This window comes from Sphaeramia orbicularis, chromosome 15, assembly GCF_902148855.1.
Source record: "Sphaeramia orbicularis chromosome 15, fSphaOr1.1, whole genome shotgun sequence".
NCBI lineage: Eukaryota > Metazoa > Chordata > Actinopteri > Kurtiformes > Apogonidae > Sphaeramia > Sphaeramia orbicularis.
In genome coordinates, this window is record NC_043971.1 from 14,054,333 (window position 1) to 14,070,705 (window position 16,373).

Consider the following 16,373-nt stretch of genomic DNA (forward strand, 5'->3'; position numbering starts at 1 on the left):
TAACACGAAAAAACAGAAATTTCATTTGAAAAATTAGTGCAATTTTAACAATATTATGCCTCGACTTATTATTTATAAATGTACATTTACACACAATGTTACAAAAACATTTGGTAACAGGCAGAATATTGTTAAAATTTTGGAGTTTGGAACTAAAATTTAAACGATTTCTGCAATATTCCACCTCTTATTTTTAACACAACTACAGATCACAGTGGATCCATAAATGCACAAAACATTTAGTAACAGGCAGAATATTGTTAAAATTGCACATTTCGGGTTTTTCATCTTTGTTTATATTTATGTATTTATTTGCATTTTAATTTGAAAGAATAGTTTTGTAAATGTAAATATTTTCACAGTGTAATCTTTTTTTTTTTTCCACTGGAATTTTTTCCACATAATTTTTCACAAAGAAAATCTGTCATTGTCATTATTTATGGGTTATTGTGTTGTTATTTTTACTGGAGATCACATTGGTCTGTATGTGGAACCTGAACCAAAATGATTTGGACAACCTGGACTGTTCAGGTTCATTTTTGCACTTTCATCCCAGGGGCTGGAATGGAACCTTTGGTGGGCCAGATTTGGCCCCCGGGCCACATGTTTGACACCTGTGGAGTGAGAGGCCATGCTAAATGTAGTCATAGTGTATCCTGTTGTGTTTTGTCGTTCAGCACTTTTCTCTTCACTGTGTAGTTCATCGCAAACATGACTCAATACTAATAACGTTTTCATGTCAGCATCGTTGACAACATTTATGTTTTTCATCTAAAATTTCACAATTAAACATTTTTTTCCCCTTTAAACTGAAGTCTGTTTGCTGCGATGTTAGTGAAAGCACTTTCTGTCACATACAGTCACGGAAAAAATTATTAGACCATCAAAAGTCATCATCAAATACCTAAAAAGAAAATACCTAAAAATGCAAAATGAAGATGATAATATAACAATCAGCTCAATCAATCATTTTAGTTGGAACTAATAAAATGATTGGTCAGACTTTTATTACCTCCGCCAAGGAGGTTATGTTTTTGCCAGGGTTTGTTTGTTTGTTTGTTTGTCTGTTTGTTTGTTTGTTTGTCTGTCTGTTAGTGTGCAACATAACTCAAAAAGTTATGGACAGATTTGGATGAAATTTTCAGGGTTTGTTGGAAATGGGATAAGGAAGAAATGATTAAATTTTGGTGGTGATCGGGGGTGGGGGGGCCCACGGGGGGGGCCACTGATCAGCCTTGGCGGAGGTCTGCGCTCTCCGAGTGCTTCTAGTTAGAAATGCAGTCACGGAAAAAATTATTAGACCATCAAAAGTCATCAAAAACAATGGTTATGCAATCAAATACTAAATCCTGTGTGTATCATGTGACTAAAACAGACAGAAAAGAAAACATGGAATGCCTAAAAGCACTGTTTTTGTCAGTACAATGCCATAGATATTGATGTAAGAACTGAAGTGATTTTGGTTATTATCAAGAAAACCATGGAAAATGGCTAGATATCAGCTCTGAAATTAAACTCTTATGAGCTATTTTTGTTGTTATCATTATATTTGTCCAAACAAATGTACTTTTAGTTGTATCAGGCATTAAAATGAACACGAAATTGAAGAAAACAAGGGTGGTCTAACAATTTTTTCCATGACTGTAGATGCCTGTGTTATCAGTGATATATTATATGTATTATAATATTTATGTGTACATATTCCTTTGTCATGTACTTAAAATTATTTTGATCACTTGTGTTTTGTAACATCTATGGTTTTGGTTTACAGATGAAAATTTTAATCCTCTATATATGAAACTATATTAGATTCCTTTTATTGTCATTGCAAATAAATATAACAAAATTTTAATAATCTAATCTAATCTATTTTATATATGACATGTTGTACGATATATGATAGACAATGTGATATAATAATGCATGATATGATCTGACGGAATATTATATACAATATAATATGTAAAATATATGATATATAATGTGATGTGATGATATACCTGCAATAAAACATACAATATGATACATGATATGATATTATACAGTACAATATGGATGGATATTCTTCAAAATTATATCGATACAATTTTTGATTGTCCATTACTTTACACTGTATATAGACATTTAAATCCTATTAGAGTGTTTTGTATAATTCTGGTGCTGTATTTGATATTCCATCGCTTTTCGTCTTTTTTTTTTTTTTTTTTTTTTATAATTTAGATGAAGTGACCCCTTATCAATTGAAATAACAGTAGATCACTGTCTAAACAGACAGTCTACACAGTCTGGTGGATTGATAATTGATTGACTGACTTGCGCTGATGTTCTCATTTCATGGTTAAACTTGCAGCCAAACAAGACCCCTTCTGTTAACGTGAAATCTATATTTCAGTTTGCGCCATCAAACTCACTCACTATGTGTGAAGTTGACAGTTAAAGCGATAAGATACACTCGGTATCATGTCTTCTCAAGTCGATGCTGGTGCGATGATAAAACACAGCTGTTGATGGATAAAGTGAGAAACTCCGATAAAAGCTGAGAGCGATTCTGTGCAGTAATCTGTGCACTTCAGATAATACAAGCCAGCTGGCTGACAAAAAAACACCTCAAATATTCCCCAAAAAGTCAATATGATAAGCAAACACGCCGCTTGGTGAGATAACAGAAATGTAAATGACGACAGACGGCAAACCATGGAAAACAGATCAACAAAAAGTAATTAAGCAGAGAAATAAGCATGAGCAGGAGCTGTAATGTAACGGTGGGGTGTGTGTGTGTGTGCTGGAAGGTCAGTAGATGGGCATGAATATGACAAAATCCCCACTTTAATAAATCACCAAACAAGAGCGTAAATGCTTAAGATTGGAGTTAGACTGGAGTTAATTCAGGGTGAGGTTATGGTAAGTCTACAGCTTAAGTTAATGCAAGGAAATGAGTGTAAGTCAATGTAAAGAAATGTCCCATGAAGAAAACATGTAAATGTGTGTGTTAATTTGGACGTAGCTGTTGAATAGTGATAAAAATGAGAAACTGGAGTACATAAGAAGACAAATAAATAAATAAAGCTCATTTAACCCTTTCATGCATACTGGACAGCTATTCTACAGCTGTTCTCTTATATATATTCACTGGTTTTGTGGTTTTAGTTGCATACACAGTGGATGCTTATAGACCATCTCATACACTGCAGTTCATACCATTACTGTAACTTTGCAGTTCTTGATAAACCTGATTTGCAGTAATATCTTTTAGTGTAAATCAATTGCTAATTTTGATTGATTGATTGAAATCTTTATTTTGAACATGTAGACAGTGAAATCAAACAAAAATCAACCAACAAAATATAAGCACTGGTACATAAAAGGTTGATAAGTAAACATAATAATAATAATAATAATAATAATAATAATAATAATAATAATAATAATGATGAAATGAAATTATACATGCTCGAAAAGGAGTAGGAAGAAGTAAAAACTTATATACTCCTACCCCCAGTCTCTCTCTAATTGTTATCAGACTGTAATTTAAAAGTTTTCTTAAACAAAAAGGTTGTTCTTTTTGCATATTATCTCCATGAAGTGAGTAATAACTAGCATTAAACTATGTTAAAATGTTAGAAAGCATCAGATTAGCAGCTTGAAAAATGTTTTTATTTCATAGTTTTCACACGGTATATCACTTTCTGATGATGGGTTTTAAATGCATGTTTCGTTGCTTCAAAAATTAAACACATGGTGTCCAGCTGAGTGGACTTTTTTGTAACTCCATGAAAAACAGGTTCATAAAAAATTTCAATCCTGTTGTTTTTTTTTCCATGTCTAAAGAGGAATAAAAGCACTCAGGAAAAAAATCTCGACTAAGGTTCTCATAACACTGGTCAACAACAAATTTATTGCTTAAGTTTTTTGAGCTGATTTAGGATAATTTTGGTGTGCTGAATCCAAAAATCACATTAATTTTGCTCAATCAGGTCAACTTTCTGAACTATGCTACATATTGGCTTTTTAACATTTTTGCTTACATTTATGGGCATTTTCACATCATATGATACAAAATTCTTTCATATTTCTTGCAATAAACGAGTTCTGAAGATTTTACTTTTGCCAATTTATGATTAATGTTTTTTTTAATATTACAGGTGAATGAAATGGCTTCGACTAGAAGATCTTACAAGAATAAGCCTGACGTATTCTGCTACATCTGCGGTGAATACACCATTGTACCTAACAGGAATCCTGTTAGAAAATGATTTTTTTTCTCTTAAAACCTATTTTGGGTGAGAACTATATAAAAAAATCAACTGATAAAGTCACAAAAATGTAATCAATTTTGTGAGAAGATCAAATTTTTCAAAATCAAATTAGCAAAACAACCTGACCTGATTGAAAAAAACAGATGTCATTTTTGGATTTAGCGGTGCAAAATGGTCTTAATTCAGTTGAAAAAACCTAGACAACTTGAAAAAAATTTTTTTTTGTAACCCAGTGTAATTCAGGCATGAAAATGTTAAATTTAAGATTTCTCCACTGATTGTGCATATTTTTCTCATTTTTCTGCTGATATAAAGTATGTGAAACTAGGATTATGAGCTCCACAAACCACTTGTTTGACAATTTTCATACAGTAGAACATAAAACCACTCTTCTGCAAGTAAAAAAATTTTTTGATTTAGTCAGTAAACAAAAGCATTCACATCTGTCAGCACATAGACAGATATCGAAACCTTGTACAAAAACTAACGTCTGATTAACAGAGGAATATTTTAATGATGGAAATCCAAAACACAGGATCTGAATAAAAACATACTATTTGAGAGAGAAGTTCAGTCTACGTTTATGTGAGTCAGGCTTTTTGGAACAACATCTGAATGGACTTTGAAGGTTCAATGTTTATTATTTAGTGATAGTGGTGATGCTGCAGATTGCATTTTAGGTGATTATACATTAAACATAATTATGAATATTGTCTTCGATTTCTGCACTTAGATTCCACCAAAGCCATGTAAATATTACACACCGGTCCTTAAAAATGCTTCTGTGTGGTCTTTGTGCCTTCGTGTGGGTATAATTTTCAACGTTCATTGTGTTAAGGTGAAGCACACAGTATACTACTCACATCGGAGCCGTAGTTGATAGCCAGAGTCTTCAAGGCCCAGGGGAGTCCCAGTCCCACCAAAATGTCAAATACGTTACTGCCGATTGAGTTAGAAACCGCCATGTCTCCCATTCCTGAAAAGACACAATTGAACTGAACTGAGATCAAATTTTACAGAAGTTTGATAAATATTATGATTCGTAAGGTAAGGTAAAATAAGATAAGATATGGTAAGGTGAGGTGAGGTAAGGTAAGTTAAGATAAGATGCCATAAGATAAGAAAAGATAAGGTAAGGTAAGGTAAGATACCATAAGATAAGAAAAGATAAGGTAAGGTAAGGTAAGAAGATAAGATAAGATAAGATAAGATAAGATATGGTAAGGAAAGGAAAGGTAAAATAAGGTAAGGTAAGGTAAGATAAGATAAGATAAGATAAGATAAGATAAGATAAGATAAGATAAGATAAGATAAGATAAGATAAGATAAAATAAGGTAAGATAAGATAAAATAAGATAAGATAAGATAAGATAAAGTAAGGTAAGGTAAGGCATTGTATGGCATGGTATGGTATGGTATGGTATGGTATGGTAAGGAAAGGTCAGGTCAGATAAGATAAGATAAGATAAGATAAGATAAAGTAAGGTAAGATAAGATAAGATGAGACAAGATAAGATAAGATAAGATAAAGTAAGGTAAGGTAAGGTAAGGTATGGTAAGGTATGGTATGGTATGGTATGGTAAGGAAAGGTCAGGTCAGGTCAGGTCAGGTCAGATAAGATAAGATAAGATAAGATAAAGTAAGATAAGATAAGATAAGATAAGATAAAGTAAGATAAGATAAGGTAAGGTAAGGTAAGGTAAGGTATGGTAAGAAAAGGTCAGATCAGATCAGATCAGATAAGATAAGATAAGATAAGATAAGATAAGATAAAGTAAGATAAGGTAAGGTAAGGTAAGGTAAGGTAAGATAAGGTATGGTATGGTAAGAAAAGGTCAGGTTAGATCAGATCAGATCAGATCAGATAAGATAAAATAAGGTAAGGTAAAGTAAGGTATGGTATGGTATGGTATGGTATGGTCAGATAAGATAAGATAAAGTAAGGTAAGGTATGGTAAGGTAAGGTAAGGTAAGATAAGGAACACAGTAAACACAGTAAAAGTAGCAAATAAAATAAACCCCAAAAAACTTTTCTATTATGACAGTGACATATCAACACCAGGAAAATCATCCGTCCAAACTTTCGTGTCAAAGAAAGTCAGAAATGGAAAAGCAGGCTGGTACAATTCAAAGGGTAGATGGACTAAAACAGAGTGGATGGGGGGGGGTTGTCTCCCTACAGACGAACGGATAGACAGACAGACACACAGACAGAGCTGCTTGAATATTTGATGACTGGAGCAAGAATAAACACAGATGAAAGGCTGGAGGAAGGGACCCCGGCGGGCTGTCTTCCCTTCTTTTCCAGCCTCACCATGGGGACGGGAGAAGGACAGCGGAAAAAAAGATGACAGACCCCTGGATGTTTATCTTCCCACTCCCGCTCACCCACTTCTGTCCCTGTCATCTCCCCCTCTCTCGGCTCTTTGATAGAGGCTTCGCTTTGATTCTGTTCGTCTGGCTTCCATCAGGCCGCGGTTACTATGGGCGCTTGTGTTAAATCGACACCTCGCTAACCTCTTATTTGCTGTGATTACCTTGTCGTGCCACTATGAGGCTAGCCATGCAGTCGGGGACGCTGGTGCCGGCCGCCAGGAAGGTGATGCCCATGATGACATCTGGAATGCCGAGCGTGAAGCCGATCACCGTTACCTGACAGACAGATGGACAAACACTATTAGAACCTCTGTTTGTGGAGTGATGTGTGTTTACACCGAACAGCAACCACTACAGCTGAAAAATGTGCAGTACCGGAGTTAAATGGCCTCTGGAGACTGGCTCTAAAAGTGGGTCAATCCCCAGGAACACATGTTAACATGTCCAACTCTACAGCCGAATTAAACATGTTTCCAGCTGGGTACAAAAAACTGTTTCAGACTCTATAGCTTCAAGACAGGAAGTGAATTAATACATACACTATCTAGCCACAACATTCTGATCAATGACAGCAGAAGTGGTAATAATTAGGGATGCACCAATACCACTTTTTTCCAAACCGAGTACGAGCACTTACATTTGAGTACTTGCCGATACCTAGTACCGATATGAGTACTTAATACAGGGTGGGGAAGCAAAATTTATAATATTTTGAGGCAGGGATTGAAAGACAGTGTATGACCAATTAGTTTATTGAAAGTCATGAGAATTTATTTGCCACAAGAAAATTTACATAATAGAAAATGTTTTGATTCTATATGTCCTCCTTCTTTCTCAATAACTGCCTTCACACGCTTCCTGAAACTTGCGCAAGTGTTCCTCAAATATTGGGGTGACAACTTCTCCCATTCTTCTTTAATAGTATCTTCCAGACTTTCTGGTAATAGTTTTGCTCATAGTCATTCTCTTCTTTCCATTATAAACAGTCTTTATGGACACTCCAACTATTTTTGAAATCTCCTTTGGTGTGACGAGTGCATTCAGCAAATCACACACTCTTTGACGTTTGCTTTCCTGATTACTCATATGGGCAAAAGTTTCTGAAAAGGTATGGATAATAGTGTTAGGTATGATTATGACATCAATATATGTTTGGTTTGAAAACAATTGATGTAGTGCCTGCTGAGAAAAAACAACTAAATGTTCATTGTAAATTTTGCTTCCCCACCCTGTAATCCCATTCCAGTTCTTAGTTCCTTTTGTAAATGTGCTTTACTGTCGTTGTCATTAGTCTGACTGGAAAAAAGTGCTGCTACTGACATTTAATGTGTTGGAATGAGTGTTTCTCAATTAATCCACCAGGGGGCGCCGCTCTTAATTAACCATACTGGACAAATACCACGAAGAAGAGTAAAGTTTTTTGAGAAGAAGAAAGTCAGTGATAACAAACATGGAGACGACAGAGGCAACACTAATGTGATACTAATATTGCAGCGTTTTCGCTGGTAAGGTTTAAAAGCTTAGCTTCAGCAGGTAGAGAAAGGAGAAATGAGTGACAAGTTTCGTTTTCACTTCCGCTGGCAGCGGTCCGCACCGCTTCTTACCCTCATAATATTATAAGTAGGATGGAAACTGGCCCAGTGGGTAGTTGTCATAAATCTGTCAGTAGTTTCTCTGTAACTCACACAGTCGCTCTTTCAACAGATCCTTTACCTCCACAGTTCCCGCTGGTATTCTCTGTCTGGGTACACATCTGCGAGCACCTGGAAAACGGATGGAATGTACGCAGAGGACAAACAGAACGCTCCATCCGTATCTGTCTGTGCCTTTAACGTTACTTGCAGCCAGCGTTACTTTTATCACCGTCATTTATTTAGAAAAATCTCCCCACTCTTCACACTCCCCACACATTATTCCACCGCCTCGTACCTGCTGTACTGAACTGTGAATGTCACACGGCCGTAAGTGGTATCGGTGCATTTGTATTGGATATATTTTACGAGTATGAGTACAAGTACACACACTGAGTATCGGAGCCGATGCCTGATACTAGTATCAGATCGGTGCATCCCTAGTAATAATAGAATATTTCATTATAATTGTACCTTTTACTGGTTTGAAAATATTAGGAAGCAAGAGAACACTTAGTTGTCAAAGCTAATGTACTGGAAGCAGCAAAATGAGCAACGTGGGGACAGCTTTACACAACACGGAGATCGTTGGGTGACTACTGAGTGATCAAAAGTTGGTCTGATCTCTCAACGATCTCCTAAGCCTCGAAAAAGCCATTTCTGTGTAAATGTTTGGGAGATCCTTGTGCACTCGTTGTGCCTTTGGCCCCCTACTTTAAACTGCGTGGTCAGTTGGATCAGGCAGGGGGGGGTCATTGAGATATCGATTTCCTCACTGATCTCTCAACCACCTCTACCTTCGGGGTGGAAAAATTTGGCGTTTATTGAAAGATTGGTGAGAGATCATTGGGAGGTTGATGAGATCGTTGAGGCCTCCTTGAGCATTCGTTGAGAGATTGTTCTGGACCGTGTAAAAACTTTGAGGAGACCGTGGTGACAGTGGAGATCTGAACATCCAAATTGGTCAAAGCTGATGACCATGAAAAGATGCAAATTTGCATTTTAACTGAATTATTTAAATGTATTGATAGAATTAGTAGTCCGACAGTTAACCATTTTAGATCTGCAGATGCTTGGAGGGTTAAAAGTAGGGGTGTGTATTGGCAAGAATCTGGCAATATGGTACAAATCACAATACTGGGATCACGATTACGATATATCACGATATATCATGATAGTGTTAAAAAGGCTATTTAATTTTTTTTTTTTTTTTAAGATTATTTCCTGGAAGAATTGAATTACACCAGAAATATGCACAAATACTAAACACATTTTAATTTGATCAGAACAGGATCTAATGTTACATCACAAAATGTTCCTGTGTTCAAACTGAAATTATGTTTTACAGACATTACAGTTTAAGATCCTGTTCATATGTTCATATTCTATTAGTTCAGAACTAACATCAGAACATTATTTTTGTGCAATCCCAACGAAGGACCTAACATTATTTAATAAAAGAGTTAAATAATAATAAATAAAATATAAACAAAAAAGAAAAAACAAAAAAACAAAAATGAACCTCCACAGTATCTGCATTTGAATAAATACCTAAAAATATTGATACAGTACTTTTTAATATCGATACAGTATTGTGAAATGAAATATCACAATATATTGCAGAACCGATATTTTCTTACACCCCTAGTTAAAAGTGGGTGTCAACAATTGGAGTTCATCAGTAAGAATGTTTTTGTTTCTTTGAGCTATTTCTTAAATAATACATGCAATAATACATGTCAAAAATGCTAAAATGCAAAGTCATATAAAAGCTCTCACAGCCGTCACAGCAAAACCCAGGGAATGACCTGAATGAAGACTTAAAGTTATACATAATTAAGGGCGTGACTGCTGTGAGTGACAGGTGAATGCAGTGTGGGCTTTGATTGACAGCTGGGTCAGCTGCTGAGTTGGACAACTGGGGCTTATGACATACAACATATTTTTCCTGACAGACAGCTCTACTGTAGTGACAATAATACATTTCACATTTCAGTATCAGTGTTTGCTCAGGTAAGTCTTAAAACTGTCATCGTGCATGTTTTCAGTTGGACGTCCAGAGTACAGTAGTTTCTCCTTATGCATCTTTCAGTCACTATAGTCTTGAACTGACCTTGATTTGTGGTTTTTCTGATGTTCTTTCTCTACCAGGACCAGACTTTCCTCACTGATCCACTTTGGTTTCCCTTTTCTTCCTATTTGGGACATTCTCCTCTAATTCACACTTCTTGTTATTAATTTATTAACCCCGTAAAGCCCGAACCATTCAATTATTGACAGAAAATTCCAGTTCTTTGAAACTGGAGCCTTTATTGGTCCTTCTGAACAACCCCAATTTTTTTCTCTCCAAATATCAATATCCACATATGAGTTTCAATTTTGTGTCATATTTGATACATCAGGTCTCAATGCTCAAATATTATTTTTCAACAAACAAAAACATAATATAACACAAACATGTCTAACAAATTGGTAATTCCTTTTCAAAACTATTAAAGTTCTGCCTCCTTCCTCATTAATGACAATCTTGTAGTGTCACTGGAAAGGCCTCTGGTGAACAAATTCCTCCCCCCTGGTGGGTTTTCCATATATTGCATGTATCTAATAGTATATATCAGGTTTGTCAAGAAAAAAAAAATCACACTGATCATGTCGAAGGCTTCAAAACTCATGTATCAAATGTGATATGTTTGGCATTATAGGGTTAACACACTCTGGTTGCTACTTATTTATCACAGACTCATGCACACACAGTTCCAAGACATTTGTTGAACATTTTCCAGTTTGCATACATTTCTCAGTTATTGTTGTTTACTGCCTTTCTTCTATTTTGTCTTCTTCTTCTTCTTCTTATTATTATCTGTTGTGTTTCCTCCATCCCTCTTCTATGTTTTGTGTGAATTCAAAGGCTACTGTTGTAATAAGAAAATGTTCTGGAATATCTTTCCTGGTTAATATAAAGGTTAAGATAAAAAAATAAAGTATATCTCTCACCATCCAGACCATGATGTACGAGAAAGAAGCGATCCACAGCGTGGACGACACAAATGACAGCATGAACCAGTTCTCCCAGCGTGGTGTGGAACAGTTGGGGATGGTGAAGTACAGCACAAGGCAGAGAGGCCAGGCCAGCAGCCACTTCAGCTTATTGAACGCACCAGCTGCAGAAACACAGGGATGCATGGGATTACACTGAGGCAAGACGGATGTATACCCGATTACATGTATGATCATTACACAGTATTTTCATATCATTATTAGTGCTATTTTTTTGGTCACTTTTAGTCTAACAAATTTTTCTATTGTATTTGATGCATATTGTCTTGTGCTGCTGTACATTTGAATTTCCCCCTTGGGAGATCAATAAAGTATATCTTATCTTATATAAGAACGACTGATTATGCATAAGTCATGATATAGTGTATAAATGTGTCTATACAACCATATCCATTATGGAGATGCTTTATGTAGTTAATAGACCATAATCACACACAGGACATTTTCTTTTCCCCAGCTTTATCCTTTTACATTCATACAGTTTAACCCTTTCATGCATACTGGTCACTACAGTGGACAGTTATTCTCCAGCTGTTCTCTTATATATTCATGGATTTTGTTGTTTTAGTTCCATATCAGCCAACACAGTGGACACTTATGCATCATCCCATACACTGACATTCATACCATTACTGTAACTTTGCTGTTGTTGATAAACCTGATCAGCAGTAACATGTTTTAGGGTAAATCAATTGTTAATCGTTAGACTGTATTTAAATGTTGTTATTTTAACAAAAAGGTTTTTTTTTTTGCATATTATCTCCATGAAGTGAATAATAACTAGTATGAGAATATGCTAAAATGTGAGAAAACATCAGATTAGCAGTATTCAAAATGTTTTAATTTCTTTGTTTCCATATCACTTTCTGCTATTGAGTTTTATATATATGTTCCTTTGCTTCAATAATGAAATGCATGGTGTAGCTGAGTGGACATTTTTGGAGCTAGATGAAAAAAAAAAAAAAAAAACTCGATCACTTTGGGGGTTTTTTCATGCCAAGGGAGGAATAAAAACACTCAAGAAAAAAAATCTTGACTAAGGTTCTCATAATTCATGCATGAAAGGGTTAAAGGCAGGGAATCTGACAAATTGCCATTATATCAGCAACTGAAAAGGCAGGAGGACATCAGACCACATTTCAAGGTAAAAGTATGTTTCATAACCTGTTACTGTACAGTACCTTGTTAATTTATACATTAGATTTGAGAATTTATTATAAACTATAGATACTATAGATTATATACTTTAGAAATTGCTCTATCCTTTATTAAATGTGTATTTATTCCTGTTTTTTTTAACCTTGTTAATTCTCTTTATCCTTGCACACTGTATTGGTCTCAGCAAAATTAATTACATATCAATAAATAAATATCAATTGTAAAGCAGGTAAGTGTATTCAAGTGTCCACCTTTTTCCTGCAATGTTACCAAAACCAATTATTTCCATGTAAAAGTGTGAAACCTTTTCCACTCAGATAAATCTTACCTGGACACTGGAAGGGTACAAAGGGCCCCTCTCCATCCTCTTCCTCCTCCTCTTCATCATTCTCATTGTTCTCGTTGTCCTCATTCTCGGTCTCGTTTCCTGCCTCCCTGTCATCGTGGTGAACCCTGACCCCTCTCTCAGCTCCTGAAAGTCCATTTTCGATGCCTCGCCTGCTTCCTCCTTTCACTGTGACGTCGGAGTCGCCGTTGGTCAAAGTCCGTGTGTTGATGAGCCGCTGCCTCTGTAAGAAAAACATGGATGTACGATGGTAAATATCTGGGAAGTCAAAGTTTCTTATTTAATATGTTGTACAGATGTGGATTTTCCAGGATCACAAACACAAATGCTGTGGGTCGTGGATATAAAAATACTGCAGTCGTCAACAAATCTGACGTCTTTGTGCGTCCGTGGTGGCAGATATTGGTTGATTCTATGACTGATGCTCCACTCTGCTTTGACTGGTTCATTAGATCAGGGGTCCAGAGGGTCCAATAGGGCTCATGGGACGAATTTGTGAAATGCAAAAATTTCACTGAAGATTTTAACAGTCAATGATGTCAAAATCACTTCAGTTCAGGGGCCACATACAGTCCCATATGACCTCAAGTGGGTCAGACCAGTAAAATACTATCATTATAACCTATAAATAATGACAACTCCAATTTTTTCCCTTTGCTTTAGTGTAAAAAAATAAAATTACATGAAAATATTTACGTCTACAAACTGTCCTTTCACAAAATATTTTAATAACCTGAACAAATATGAACAACCTGAAATGTCTTAGGAGAAGTAAATGCAATTTTAACAATATTCTACCTGCTACTAAATGTTGTGTGTCTTTGTAGATTCACTGTGATCTGTAAGTAGTATGCACATAAGTAAACAATATACTGCGGCATAATATTGTTAAAATTGCACTTATTTTTCTTAAGAAATTGCAGGTTTATCATGGTTGTTCATGTTATTCATATTTTTTTAAAGGACTGTTTGTAGATGTAAACATTTTCGTAATGTAATTTTACTTTTTTCATTCTAAAACGTAGAGAAAAGTTTGGACTTGACATTATTTTTAAGCTATTATATTATTATTTTACTGGTCCAGCCCAGTTGAGTGTATTTTGAGCTGTAGGTGGTCCCTGAACAAAAGTTCCACCTGTGTTTTAGATGCTACAACACTGAAGTAATGACTAAATCCTGCAGACCATAACACACTTAAAATAATTAGCATCTCTCTTTGGCTTCTGTACCGTATGTTCCAAAAAAAATTAGAATCAGAATTTCCATATTGATAACTTCCAAAATAATTAAACAATCTAAATACTATTTCAGGGTGTAAAACTATAAATTGTTACCTGCATCTCGCAGAAAACCCCATTTAATTTCGTTCAGTGGTCATGAAGAAATGTGGATCCTTCTAAAGTATGTCATGGGTCCATTTCTTCCAAGTTTGGCACTTGGGTGTTCTTGACATCCAAATAAATGAAGATATTTTGCTCACAACTGACAGGGCAACTAACAAATTAATTCAAATTCTGTGCATAACAATATATCAATGGTGTGTACTCATGTGAGGTTTTGTTGTTGAAGGATGTACTGATCTCTCAATTACCATTTTGCATTTGTTCCCTAAGAAGCTAACATCAGTTGACAAGCATTTCACATTGATTCTTACCTATCAAATTCTCAAACTGCAAATTCAGAATGGTTGGTCAGCAAGCAGAAACAAGCAATCACTTTTTCAAAAGAGATATTTCTGTGCGAGAACAGAATGAACAAGTGTTCAGAGAACGCAAACCTCCACCAAGCACCCCGAATGGTGTGCATGTGTGGATCGACTATTTCTTTTTAAATTAAAGAGTTTCAAGGTGGTTCCATACAGCAGAAACAGTTGAAGCTTGGTACCAGTCATGTGTATGTCAAATTATATTAAATTCCAATCAATATTTGTTGAGTTATAATGAAAAATGTGTCGTAAATGGGATTTTCAATGTTAAATTGAAATGTCCACAGAGTCCACATTCCACAGTGGATGTGGACAATTTTTTGCCAGATACAAGATATTGTTATAAGCTACGGGTGGATCAAATTGGAGGCTAATCGGAGTCGTTTTGAATTTTATATGAATTTTCGAAAATTGCTTAATGATAAGAGATAGGAAAATTTGAGATTTTGTGACCTTGCTGTGACCTTGAACTTTGGCCTACTTGGCCCAAAATTTAATGGGCTTGTTCCAGGGCCTAGGCCTATCTGTGGGTACAATTTGGTAAAGATGGTTGTGATAGTTTTCCCGTAAAGCTGCAAACAAACAAACACACAAAGCAAAATTATCACAATACCTCCTAGCGGAGGTAACAATATCGTATTTGTACGATGTGAACACAATGGACAACACGTCTCCTTACAAAACTTGGAGGGAAGGGACTTCTGACATGCTTTACAAAGATCCCCATTCCTCCGTGACCACTGAAGCAAATCAAATGGGGTTTTCTGCAAGATGTAGGTAATAATTTACAGTTTCATGCCCTGAAATTGTATTTTGATTGATGCAGTATTTTTAAAGTTATCATTGCAGAAAGACCGACTAATGTTTTTTGGGACATAGAATAGTTTGTAACATGTCTGTTACCACTCAGCAAAATACAAAAAAAATGCAAATAATTCTTATCTAAATGCCCATTAAGCGTTACAATACATCTCAGTTGTTATTCTTTTGTTTGCTTTGCTTTACTGCTGACATGTAGCTGAAATAAATCTCACACACCTCTCCATTGTGATTTCACAGACCTAACTGAAATCACAAATGATAGGTCTCGGTAGCATCAAAAAGCTATGGTTTGTTCAAGTCTCAGAGCTTAAAGTGACACCATCACAGACCGAAGCACTCTCAAAATAACAAAAAGGAAAACAACAACCCTGAAGCTTAACTTTTATCAAAACATTTCAGCTGTACTAACATATACGATTTATTTTATAACATATACACTATATACTAAAAAGAGGTTCTTAATCTCAATGGGGATTTTTTTCCCTGGTTAAATAAAGGTTAAATAATAAAAAAATACATATGGACAAAAGTATTGGGAAACATTGAATTCAGGTGTGTCTTTTTTTTATCAGGGGTCTGGGCTGTAAAACAATAATGACAAATGTAATAAATATTGTGCTAAATATCATTGCATTGGTTTGTTTTGTTTAAATTGTTATCTTTGCTTCCAAAATGCCTCAGTGATGGTTTTTACTTAATTTCCCTCAATATACCAATATTTTTGTCCATAGAGTTTATAAATATCAATGATTCCTTTAAGTTTAATGGGAGATTTTTTTTTTTCCAAAGTGAGATGTGAAGAACGTAGATGGTTAGCTGTGGTACAAAATTATTTTTTACAATCAAAGCGTGAAAAATATTTTAGAAATTTAGAGGTAGAACATTTAAAATCATAGTCATGGATAAAAAACAAAAAACAAAATCAGTGTTGAGAGATATTAAGTAAAAACCATCTCTGAGGCATTTTGGAAACAAAAATAGCAATTTAAATCAAACTAACCAATGCAATGCAATGATATTT

At 35.2% G+C, this 16,373-nt stretch overlaps 1 protein-coding gene across 1 annotated transcript in view; it reads right to left on the reverse strand.

The window, feature by feature from the left end:
- slc24a3 (solute carrier family 24 member 3) overlaps positions 1-16,373 on the reverse strand; it is a 209,888-nt gene that overhangs the window by 7,306 nt on the left and 186,209 nt on the right. The window contains exons 12-15 of the mRNA XM_030156211.1: positions 12,808-13,048; positions 11,259-11,425; positions 6,795-6,909; positions 5,120-5,232 (exon numbers count right to left, since the gene is read on the reverse strand). Of these exons, the coding sequence (XP_030012071.1) occupies positions 5,120-5,232; positions 6,795-6,909; positions 11,259-11,425; positions 12,808-13,048 (636 nt within the window). The remainder of the gene's footprint in view (positions 1-5,119; positions 5,233-6,794; positions 6,910-11,258; positions 11,426-12,807; positions 13,049-16,373) is intronic.